This window comes from Xenopus tropicalis, chromosome 8, assembly GCF_000004195.4.
Source record: "Xenopus tropicalis strain Nigerian chromosome 8, UCB_Xtro_10.0, whole genome shotgun sequence".
NCBI lineage: Eukaryota > Metazoa > Chordata > Amphibia > Anura > Pipidae > Xenopus > Xenopus tropicalis.
The window spans coordinates 1314321-1326905 of record NC_030684.2 but is presented as its reverse complement, the minus strand read 5'-3'; the positions used below and the strand labels follow the sequence as shown (position 1 = coordinate 1326905).

Here is a 12585-nt window from a genome sequence, read left to right as displayed (position 1 = left end):
TACCTAGTGATACTGGCCCCGACTCCTACTGATGTTGGCGAGATGCCTACCTAGTGATACTGGCCCCGACTCCTACTGATGTTGGCGAGATGCCTACCTAGTGATGTTGGCGAGATGCCTACCTAGTGATACTGGCCCCGACTCCTACTGATGTTGGCGAGATGCCTACCTAGTGATACTGGCCCCGACTCCTACTGATGTTGGCGAGATGCCTACCTAGTGATACTGGCCCCGACTCCTACTGATGTTGGTGAGATACCTACCTAGTGATACTGGCCCCGACTCCTACTGATGTTGGCGAGATGCCTACCTAGTGATGTTGGCGAGATGCCTACCTAGTGGTACTGGCCCCGACTCCTACTGATGTTGGCGAGATGCCTACCTAGTGATGTTGGTGAGATGCCTACCTAGTGATACTGGCCCCGACTCCTACTGATGTTGGCGAGATGCCTACCTAGTGATACTGGCCCGACTCCTACTGATGTTGGCGAGACGCCTACCTAGTGATACTGGTGCGACTCCTACTGATGTTGGTTAGATGCCACCATACTGATACTGGCGCTGACTCCTACTGCTATTGGCCGATAAATAACCCACTCAGGTAGCTATGGCTTTTGGAGTTTTATTATTTGTTCATACAGTTGATATGCAGCAGCAGGAGGAGGATGGTTGGACCTCTTGGCTCCTCCCCTGGGTGATAATAGTAACCGTATTATAACTTATTGGGGAAGAAGGGCGGCCCCCGTGGGCCGGAGTAACTGCGGTCACCCCACCCCCTCACTCAGCATCGTTCTTCTCAGAGACCCATTGGTCGTTCTTGCACACGTGTATGTGCCCCAATGCCCCCGCCCACCGGCTGACTCCATACTGTATCTAAGGGTAACTAACCCACACCTGCCTAAAATACTGAGCTCTGCCGCCGGTCCAGTCCGGCTTCTTTAGTCCTGAGAAATAAAGGAACTTGCTTGGAGATGCCCCACGTCGTCCAGCGGCAGAGAATGACCCATCCTTCGCCCCGTTGCTGCCGCCATTACCCGAAAGCTGCCAACCGTCTGCCAGCCAATGAGATGGTTTGGGTTCTTGGTGTTCCTCTGATCAGGGCGGGGCCATTAATGACGCCGTCTCTTGGGCCTCGATGCAAGAGTAGAGGAGGAGCTCACGAGGGAGAGCTGGGAAAGGAGGCGGAGCAGGGGGTGTGGCAGGAGTCCCTGGGTGGGGACAGCAGCACTGTGGGTAACATTGGGGGAGATAATATGGGAACTGTAGATGCCACATGCTGGCACGGCCTAATATCCTCATTCACTTGCCCCCGGCTGTGGGCACAGAGAGCGGGTGAGGCTCTGCCCGGCGTCGCTTCTTCTTCTTCTTCCAGCCATCTGGATCATAGTCTTCTAAATGGCGCCCAAAGCCCAAGGACTTCACCCGAGGACCAGGCTGAGCCGACGCGACTGCACGTGAACTGCAAAACGAGACGGGGCAGAAATGTGTGGAGATACCAGCTTGTTGCCCCCAGCACCCCCTTCCTCTGGGGCAGTCTCCCCAAAAAGTCAGATTCTGGCTATAAGTACCCTTTGGCCTTCAGCTGTGGTACAGGAGGAGATGTGAGGGCAATTACATATCAATCTGACCTACCCACTGCATAATCTACCCCGAAGGAACTGCCCCTGCACTCTCCTGGGGTACACTGACCATACATGAGAAACTACCCTGAGGAACTGCCCTGCACTATCAGTATGAGGCCCCAGTGATCATACATGAGAAACTACCCTCAGGAACTGCCCCTGCACTCTCAGTATGAGGGCCCCACTGACCATACATGAGGAACTGCCCCAGCACTCTCAGTTTGAGGGCCACACTGACCATACATGAGAAACTACCCTGAGGAACTGCCCCTGCACTCTCAGTATGAGGCCCCAGTGACCATACATGAGGAACTGCCCTGCACTCTCATGGGACACACTGACCATACATGAGGTCTACTCAAGGAAGAGGGGGCTACTTACCTGGCTCGGGCACCGGCCTGTGCTTTATCTCTGGCTCCAGGCTGATCTCCTTTAGTGCAAAGATGGACGTGGCTGGAAGAAGGGAATCTGCATTAATGCCCCCCATACACACCCATATGGGGCAATAATATCTACAGGGCAGCAGCAAGTAGAAGACTTTGTGTTTGCCCTGGGGGGGCACTTACTGTCTGGTAGTTTGTGGATCCTCTCCCCCAGTTCCTGGAAGTACAAGTGCCTCATTGCTTCCTCTGCTGAAATCCGGTTCCTCCCTTCCAGCTGCCGGAGGAAACACAACCGGTTTGGGCATCTGGCGTTTCTACTGCTCCGAGGTTCCCCCCGACCCCATATTACTGACCCCCCACCGTGCCCACCCCAGCGCCCTACTTACCTGCAGTAGTTTGGTCAGGAGATTGGCTCCATCGGAGTCCAGCCTGTAAGGACAGAAGGTACATGTTTAGGAACGTTTGGCTTTGGGTACAGAACCGGCGGCTTGGGGGTGGGTCACGTGGGGCAAGTACCTTGCAGCGTGTTTCTGGATGGGATCCGGGTAATACCGAGGGTAATTATACGACTTGAATTCTTCATTGGACAGAATGCCAGGCCAGGTTTCTTCAGTAGGGGTTCCTAGGAAGGAGACATGTGAGGGACACAACCCAGGCTCCTACTCTGCCCCTTATCCAAACTGTTACCCCTGCCCCCAAACTAGCCAAAGAGATACTCCCGATGAGTGTCCTTTGACCAAAGCATGGTCCTTCTAACTTCTCCAGCCCACAGTCTGTATATGGGGCACTTACTGCATTGCTGTTACCCTCCCCCCCAAGGGTTCTTGCACCCCCAGATTTGCCCCTACACAAAGCTGCCACGAGGCTTACCTAGAATTCTGAATATAAAATGTAGTTGTTCCTCCACGGTGGATCCAGGGAAGAGGGGTCGGCCTGTGACCATCTCATAGAAGATGCAGCCTACGCCCCTAGAGAAGAAGACAAAGCGGTCAGTACCCCCAAGAGGTTGCCTTTCTAACCAGGCTGGCACAGGCACCCACGGCCGCTCACCACATATCAATCTGGGTGGAGTATTCCGTGGATCCAAGTAGTATGTCCGGGGGTCGGTACCACAGGGTCACCACTTCATTAGAGTAAGTCTTGGTGGGAATGGACTTTGCCCGAGCCAGTCCTGGGGGCGAGAGGAGAACATTGAAGCTGTAGCTATTGCTCACCAGCTGCCGGCCCCGTCCCCTGCCCACCGACTCACCAAAATCCGCCAGCTTGAGCTCCCCTTTCTCATTGATCAACAGGTTCTGAGGCTTTAGGTCCCTGTGCAGAACTTTACGCCGGTGGCAATAAGACAGTCCCCGAAGGAGCTGGTAGAGGAAGAGCTGTGGGGGGCAAGGGGAACATGAGGCCAACTGTCCAAAAAGCAACATGTCCTCTTCAGCATTCTTGGTGTATTTCATGCCTCACCCAATCCAACGGCCTATGGTCTCCCTGTCTCCACCCAACCAACCTTCTACTGAAATTCTCCTTGCCCCATGAACCCAACAATCCCATCTCGGGTCACGTCCCCACAAGTTTCCCATTTTCCCAAGCCCCCCAATCTACTCGGCACCCCGCCACCCATCGTCTCACCTTTACATTATGGAGGTTGATGAGGTTTCCACAGTCGTCCAAATACTGCTTGAGATCTTTATCCTGGGGGCAAAGAGCGGCACAGGTTCACTTCCGGGTCAGCCTCATCATCAATAAATCTAGACTGGTTCTAGACTCAATGTTCCCTGGTTACAATGGGAAAGTGGGTGCCCATAACCCTACATTATTGGCTAAATCCACTAAATGCCACTCGGCACAGTAGAGCGACCCCACTCACTCCAGAAGCTTTCTGCCCCAATCTGCTTAGCGACACCCCCGGCAGTTCCCCGTATGAGTGGGACTCACCAAATACTCGAAGACCAGCGTCAAAGTCCTCTCGGTGTGTATGATATCGTGCAGGGTGACGATGTTGGCGTGTTTCAGGTCCTTCAGAAGAGAAACTAGGACAGAACCAAGAGTAGATTAGTCGTTGCCCCACAAGTCCTGCCATGGGTGCAGGGGGGTAGTTAGAGAAGAAGCCACCACCATCTCTCCTCCTCCCCCTTGGTGCCATAGTGATACCCACCTTCCCGAATAGCTGTGCATGGTGCCCCCTCCTCATGTTCCAGCCGAATCTCCTTCAGGGCCACCAGGTTCTCGGTGAGTTTGCTGCGCCCCTTGTACACCGTGGCGTAGGTGCCCTGCCGGACAACAACAAACAAGACCAAAACCTATCAGGGCAACTGTGTCTAACGTTCTGATTGGCTAGAGCTGAGCCCTGCAGATAAAAGAAAGACCCCGGTAGGTGCTTATGGCTCAGGCAACTCCATAATCACCAGCCGGCGCCTCCGGTTCAGCCGCCCTACTGGCACGGGGACCACTTACCTCTCCCAGTTTGTCCAGCTTGATGTAGGTCTCCAGCTTCCCAAAGCCGATTTCCGACTGCAGAAGAAAAAACATAAGATAAAGCCCCCGGTGAGACCGAGCGAGCGGCAAGAAAGAAGGTGGCGTCACCTCGTGTGTACGGCGCTCACCAGGGAGACTCGCCGCAGCCGCCGGCTCAGGGGTTTGTCGAAGGGGGGGCTACTAAGCGCCAGCTTCTCCAGGTACCCCTCGGGGAGGCGGATATCGGCGGGGAGGGACAGGCGCTTGTTGATGTCCTGCCAAGATGAGGGAACGCTGGTTATTACCCCCATGAGGGCAATATAGGATGAAGGGGGGTATGTGCCGGGGTGGCTCTTACCTCCGTTGATATCTTCCGCGCGGCGTTGTTCCGCATTCGCACTCGCACCGGCGACTGAACCTCATCCGAGGAGCCGGACGCTTGGTCGCTCTCTCCATCCGACCCCATCTTCAAGTCTTCGTGGACGATCTCTAAAGACGGAGAGAGGACATCAAACCCCTGAGAGGTGGGAACCAACAGCGGATGGAGGGTTCCGCCCACTAGAGCGTGGGACCAATGGGCCAGCTGGATTTAACAATGTTTGGTGGGAAGAAGGTGCAGGTAGGTGGTGCCGGCGGGTCCCCGTGGTTCTGCTTTGTCCTGTCGCCCATAGTTACGGGTGAGTCTGGGTTCATCCAAGTGATTACGGGGGGAGTGGCAGATAACTATTTACCCCTGCTGGTTACGAACCCCCCCCCGCCCCCAGCAAATATCAACAGTAAATAGATGCCCCGGCGAGTGCGCAAATAACGACTGCTCAGCACAGCGCAGCCGGCCGCCCCCCACCAACTCTATGGCCACGGCTGGGGCGGCCCCGGGGCCACAACACACCCACCTACCTAGTCTGCTGGTCCGATTCAGGTAAGAGCTCAGGCTGCGGCACACGGCGCTGTGAGGCCGGGGGATGGGCGGCTTTTGAAAGGAGCTGGCGGTGTAGTGGTGCAGGAAGGATTGCATGCTGTGGGACGAGAGGCTTCTCCCATTTCTGACGATGGGCTCTGAGGGGCAGTACAAGAGCGGGCAAGAGCCGGGGGGGGGGGTAACAGGACAGGAGTTGGATGGAAAGGCGGCACAAACGCAAAGTCGGGGGCCAATGGAAGCCATATAAGGTCAGGAAGTAACAGGAAGAGGAAGCACAGAGCAGGAAGCAGAGGGGGGAAGGAGATAAGTCCGGAGCAGGAAGGGCAATAAGAGGGACAAGGAGGGTATCAACAGGGGCACAGAGCCGGGGGAATGTACAGGAGGGGCACGAGAAGATAGGTAGATAGGTATGTAGCCACGAGCAAGGAAGGCAATGAAACAGGTGATAAAGAGGTGGGACAGGAACAGGAAGTACATGGAGAAGGTAAGCAGACAAGTAAAGAGACAGGAAGAGGCGGGGCAAGAACAGGAAGTACATGGAGAAGGTAAGCAGACAAGTAAAGAGACAGGAAGAGGCGGGGCAAGAACAGGAAGTACATGGAGAAGGTAAGCAGACAAGTAAAGAGACAGGAACAGGTGGGACAAGAACAGGAAGTACATGGAGAAGGTAAGCACACAAGTAAAGAGACAGGAAGAGGCGGGACAAGAACAGGAAGTACATGGAGAAGGTAAGCAGACAAGTAAAGAGACAGGAAGAGGCGGGGCAAGAACAGGAAGTACATGGAGAAGGTAAGCAGACAAGTAAAGAGACAGGAAGAGGTGGGACAAGAACAGGAAGTACATGGAGAAGGTAAGCACACAAGTAAAGGGACAGGAAGAGGTGGGACAAGAACAGGAAGTCCATGGAGAAGGTAAGCAGACAAGAGACAGGAAGAGGTGGGACAAGATCAGGGAGTACAATGGGAAAATAAGTGGACAAGGTGATGAGGTTGGGAGGGAACAGGAAGTTCACGTGAAGGTAAGCAGACGAGACAGGGAGAGGTGGGGCAGCACAGGAAGTACATGGCGAAGGTAAGCAGACAAAGTAACAGGAAGAGGTGGGGCAAGCACAGGAAGTACAGTGATTTTAGCACACATGCAGTAAATACACAGGAAGAGGTGGGACAAGTACAGGAAGTACAGAGGGAATATAAACATACAAGGAATAAAGAGACAGGAAGATGTTGGACAAGTGCAGGAAGTACAGTGGGAAGGTAAGCAGACAAGGAATTAAGAGACAGGAAGAGGTTGGACAAGTGCAGGAAGTACAGTGGAAAGGTAAGCAGACAAGGAATTAAGAGACAGGAAGAGGTTGGACAAGTGCAGGAAGTACAGTGGGAAGGTAAGCAGACAAGTAATTAAGAGACAGGAAGAGGTGGGACAAGTGCAGGAAGTACAGTGGGAAGGTAAGCAGACAAGGAATTAAGAGACAGGAAGAGGTGGGACAAGTGCAGGAAGTACAGTGGGAAGGTAAGCAGGCAAGGAATTAAGAGACAGGAAGAGGTGGGACAAGCGCATGAGACAAGACCAGAAGAAGAAGGTGGTGGGGTAAAGGAAGATATGAAGGGGGCAGTTGGGGCAATAAGACATGATTTGGGGGAAGGGAAGGTGCAGATGGGAGGAAAGAAACAGCAAGGGGAGAAAATTAACTTAAAAAAGAAAAAGAGGAGAAAGAAAAAACAACAAAAACAAACAAACCAAACCCAGACAGAAAAGAAAATCCCCCGATTTCACCCCAAAATCAGCAGCATGCAAAGCGGCCACTCACCTGTCAGCCCCAAAGCAGCTACTCAGCCGGCTCCACCCCCAGCGCCTTATGTGCCACTCACTCACCGGCATTCAGCTGCACCAACTGCCATCCTCTGGGCACCTCTGTCCCTCCCTCCCAGTACCCCCCTCAGTGCCACCCTGGATCCCCAGTACCCCCCTCAGTGCCACCCAGGATCCCAAGTACCTCCTCAGTGCCACCATGGAAATTGCCAGTACCCCCTCAGTGCCACCCTGGATCCCCAGTACCCCCCTCAGTGCAACCCTGGCTCCCCAGTACCCCCCTCAGTGCCACCCAGGATCCCAAGTACCTCCTCAGTGCCACCATGGAAATTGCCAGTACCCCCTCAGTGCCACCCTGGGTCCCCAGTACCCCCCTCAGTGCCACCCTGGCTCCCCAGTACCCCCCTCAGTGCCACCCAGGATCCCAAGTACCTCCTCAGTGCCACCCTGAATCCCCAGTACCCCCTCAGTGCTGCCCTGGATCCTCAGAACCCCCTCAGTGCCACCATCGCTCCCAGTACCCCCCTCAGTGCAACCCTGGCTCCCCAGTACCCCCCTCAGTGCCACCCTGGATCCCCAGTACCCCCTCAGTGCCACCCTGGCTCCCCAGTACCACCTCAGTGCCACCCTGGCTCCCAAGTACCCCCTCAGTGCCACCATGGAAATCGCCAGTACCCCCTCAGTGCCACCCTGGATCCTAAGTACCCCCTCAGTGCCACCCTGGCTCCCCAGTACCCCCTCAGTGCCACCATGAAAATCGCCAGTACCCCCTCAGTGCCACCCTCGATCCCCAGTACCCCCTCAGTGCCACCCTGGCTCCCAAGTACCCCCTCAGTGCCACCATGGAAATTGCCAGTACCCCCTCAGTGCCACCCTGGATCCCCAGTACCCCCCTCAGTGCCACCCTGGCTCCCCAGTACCCCCCTCAGTGCCACCCAGGATCCCAAGTACCTCCTCAGTGCCACCCTGAATCGCCAGTACCCCCTCAGTGCTGCCCTGGATCCTCAGTACCCCCTCAGAGCCGCCATCGCTCCCAGTACCCCCCTCAGTGCAACCCTGGCTCCCCAGTACCCCCCTCAGTGCCACCCAGGATCCCAAGTACCTCCTCAGTGCCACCATGGAAATTGCCAGTACCCCCTCAGTGCCACCCTGGATCCCCAGTACCCCCCTCAGTGCCACCCTGGCTCCCCAGTACCCTCCCCAGTACCCCCCTCAGTGCCACCCAGGATCCCAAGTACCTCCTCAGTGCCACCATGGAAATTGCCAGTACCCCCTCAGTGCCACCCTGGATCCCCAGTACCCCCCTCAGTGCCACCCTGGCTCCCCAGTACCCCCCTCAGTGCCACCCAGGATCCCAAGTACCTCCTCAGTGCCACCCTGAATCCCCAGTACCCCCTCAGTGCTGCCCTGGATCCTCAGAACCCCCTCAGTGCCACCATCGCTCCCAGTACCCCCCTCAGTGCAACCCTGGCTCCCCAGTACCCCCCTCAGTGCCACCCAGGATCCCAAGTACCTCCTCAGTGCCACCATGGAAATTGCCAGTACCCCCTCAGTGCCACCCTGGATCCCCAGTACCCCCCTCAGTGCCACCCTGGCTCCCCAGTACCCCCCTCAGTGCCACCCAGGATCCCAAGTACCTCCTCAGTGCCACCCTGAATCCCCAGTACCCCCTCAGTGCTGCCCTGGATCCTCAGAACCCCCTCAGTGCCACCATCGCTCCCAGTACCCCCCTCAGTGCAACCCTGGCTCCCCAGTACCCCCCTCAGTGCCACCCAGGATCCCAAGTACCTCCTCAGTGCCACCCTGAATCCCCAGTACCCCCTCAGTGCTGCCCTGGATCCTCAGAACCCCCTCAGTGCCGCCATCGCTCCCAGTACCCCCCTCAGTGCAACCCTGGCTCCCCAGTACCCCCCTCAGTGCCAGATTCCCAGTGTCACTGCCACCCAACTATTCCAATACCCAATGCTGTGCCTGCAATGCTGCCCCTACTAACCCAGTTAGGCCCGCCCCCAGTGCCCCCTATGCCCCCGTGCCATGGTACTTAGCCGCCCAAGCTCTTACGTTGGTCAGAGACAGTTTGCCGGTAGCGGGAAGAGACAGAGACTCACCTGGGCGCCCCCTGCTTGTACCCACAGACTTGCCCCACATACCTGTTGGCTTGGTGCCCCCGGGCAGCACTTACCATTATCACTGCTGCTATTCTCCTCCCCCGTTATTGGCTCTGAATGCTCATTGGATGTCTTCTCTGTGGCCCGCCCACCCCGCAGGGTCATGGACAGCTGGCGCTTGATCTTCTTCATCCGATCCATGGTTCCCTGCGGGGGGGAAGGTTGGGCGGTGAGGTTCCGGGCAGGAGAGAAGGGGCCCCCCCGGAACTGGAAAAATGGGGTGATTTAACAGGGGGGCCCCCCCGGAACTGGAAAAATGGGGTGATTTAACAGGGGGGCCCCCCCGGAACTGGAAAAATGGGGTGTTTTAACAGGGGGGCCCCCCGGAACTGGAAATATGGGGTGATTTAACAGGGGGCCCCAGCGGAACTGGAAATATGGGGTGATTTAACTGTGGGGCCCCCCGGAACTGGAAATATGGGGTGATTTAACTGTGGGGCCCCCCGGAACTGGAAATATGGGGTGATTTAACTGTGGGGCCCCCCCGGAACTGGAAAAATGGGGTGATTTAACAGGGGGGCCCCCCGGAACTGGAAATATGGGGTGATTTAACTGTGGGGCCCCCCGGAACTGGAAATATGGGGTGATTTAACTGTGGGGCCCCCCGGAACTGGAAATATGGGGTGATTTAACAGGGGGGCCCCAGCGGAACTGGAAATATGGGGTGATTTAACAGGGGGGCCCCAGCGGAACTGGAAATATGGGGTGATTTAACTGTGGGGCCCCCCGGAACTGGAAATATGGGGTTATTTAACTGTGGGGCCCCCCGGAACTGGAAATATGGGGTGATTTAACAGGGGGCCCCCCCCGGAACTGGAAATATGGGGTGATTTAACAGGGGGGCCCCCCCGGAACTGGAAATATGGGGTGATTTAACAGGGGGCCCCCCCCGGAACTGGAAATATGGGGTGATTTAACAGGGGGGCCCCCCCGGAACTGGAAATATGGGGTGATTTAACAGGGGGGCCCCAGCGGAACTGGAAATATGGGGTGATTTAACCGGGGGGCCCCTTCCATTTCCCCAGTGAGCAACCAGCTCTCTCAACCTGACTCTCTGGGGCATGTGTAACAAATAACCCTGTCACTGTACCCCAGTCCTGTTACCCCTGCACCCCCAGTCCTGTTACCCCTGCACCCCAGTCCTGTTACCCCTGCACCCCCAGCCCTGTCACTGTACCCCAGTCCTGTTACCCCTGCACCCCCAGCCCTGTCACTGTACCCCAGTCCTGTTACCCCTGCACCCACAGCCCTGTCACTGTACCCCAGTCCTGTTACCCCTGCACCCCCAGCCCTGTCACTGTACCCCAGTCCTGTTACCCCTGCACCCCCAGCCCTGTCACTGTACCCCAGTCCTGTTACCCCTGCACCCCCAGCCCTGTCACTGTACCCCAGTCCTGTTACCCCTGCACCCCAGTCCTGTTACCCCTGCACCCCCAGCCCTGTCACTGTACCCCAGTCCTGTTACCCCTGCACCCACAGCCCTGTCACTGTACCCCAGTCCTGTTACCCTGCACCCACAGCCCTGTCACTGTACCCCAGTCCTGTTACCCCTGCACCCCCAGCCCTGTCACTGTACCCCAGTCCTGTTACCCCTGCACCCCCAGTCCTGTCACTGTACCCCAGTCCTGTTACCCCTGCACCCCAGCCCTGTCACTGTACCCCAGTCCTGTTACCCCTGCACCCCAGCCCTGTCACTGTACTCCAGTCCTGTTACCCCTGCACCCCCAGCCCTGTCACTGTACCCCAGTCCTGTTACCCCCTGCACCCCCAGCCCTGTCACTGTACCCCAGTCCTGTTACCCCTGCACCCCCAGCCCTGTCACTGTACCCCAGTCCTGTTACCCCTGCACCCCCAGCCCTGTCACTGTACCCCAGTCCTGTTACCCCTGCACCCCCAGCCCTGTCACTGTACCCCAGTCCTGTTACCCCTGCACCCCCAGCCCTGTCACTGTACCCCAGTCCTGTTACCCCTGCACCCCCAGCCCTGTCACTGTACCCCAGTCCTGTTACCCCTGCACCCCCAGCCCTGTCACTGTACCCCAGTCCTGTCACTGTACCCCAGCCCTGTCACTGTACCCCAGTCCTGTCACTGTACCCCAGTCCTGTCACTGTACCCCAGTCCTGTTACCCCTGCACCCCCAGCCCTGTCACTGTACCCCAGTCCTGTCACTGTACCCCAGCCCTGTCACTGTACCCCAGTCCTGTCACTGTACCCCAGTCCTGTCACTGTACCCCAGTCCTGTCACTGTACCCCAGTCCTGTCACTGTACCCCAGTCCTGTTACCCCTGCACCCACAGCCCTGTTACCCCTGCACCCACAGCCCTGTCACTGTACCCCAGTCCTGTTACCCCTGCACCCACAGCCCTGTCACTGTACCCCAGTCCTGTTACCCCTGCACCCACAGCCCTGTCACTGTACCCCAGTCCTGTTACCCCTGCACCCCCAGCCCTGTCACTGTACCCCAGTCCTGTCACTGTACCCCAGTCCTGTCACTGTACCCCAGTCCTGTTACCCCTGCACCCACAGCCCTGTTACCCCTGCACCCACAGCCCTGTCACTGTACCCCAGTCCTGTTACCCCTGCACCCCCAGCCCTGTCACTGTACCCCAGTCCTGTCACTGTACCCCAGTCCTGTCACTGTACCCCAGTCCTGTCACTGTACCCCAGTCCTGTTACCCCTGCACCCCCAGCCCTGTCACTGTACCCCAGTCCTGTTACCCCTGCAGATTATTCAGCCCCAGTTATTGCCCACAATGCACCGCTCCCTGCTGTTTCTCCCTCCTGGGCCTAATGCCCCCAGTTGCCCCGGCCGGTGGGGCAGTAAGGGGAGGGGGGGTATCTCACCCTGATCGCGTACCGTTGGGGCCGATATCCCGGGTTGGGGAGTCAGTGAGTCGGTTCAGGCCCTGCGGCTTCCCTGTAATCTCCTGCCATTGTCCGACTCCCTCCCGTTACTCCTCCCACTCCTCCAGCCCCGCCCCCTCCGCACTGAGCCCCGCCCTCCCCGGGAAACCGCACTGGCACCTACTGACTCCTCCACCCCCTGGCACCCACAGCCTGGCACCTACAGCCTGGCACCTACAGCCTGGCATTCACCTACCGACCCCCCCACCCCCTGGCACCTACAGCCTGGCATTCACCTACCGACCCCCCCACCCCTGGCACCTACAGCCTGGCATTCACCTACCGACCCCCCCACCCCCTGGCACCTACAGCCTGGCACCTACAGCCTGGCA

General features: G+C 57.4%; 1 protein-coding gene across 5 annotated transcripts; it reads right to left on the bottom strand.

Annotated features, from left to right (window-relative positions):
* Positions 1–606: 606 nt before the first annotated feature.
* Positions 607–12325, bottom strand: cdk16 (cyclin-dependent kinase 16). 5 transcript variants are annotated; one of them, XM_031906810.1, is made up of 17 exons: positions 12194–12325; positions 9364–9496; positions 5351–5509; positions 4812–4942; positions 4603–4728; positions 4454–4510; positions 4155–4269; positions 3935–4029; positions 3629–3691; positions 3255–3378; positions 3056–3176; positions 2876–2973; positions 2522–2627; positions 2392–2434; positions 2189–2279; positions 2004–2075; positions 607–1459 (listed from the first exon to the last, which is right to left on the bottom strand). In XM_031906810.1, the coding sequence occupies exons 2-17, from the start codon at positions 9488–9490 to the stop codon at positions 1419–1421; spliced, it is 1569 nt and encodes a 522-aa protein (XP_031762670.1). In that variant the 5' UTR covers positions 9491–9496; positions 12194–12325; the 3' UTR covers positions 607–1418.
* Positions 12326–12585: the final 260 nt, after the last annotated feature.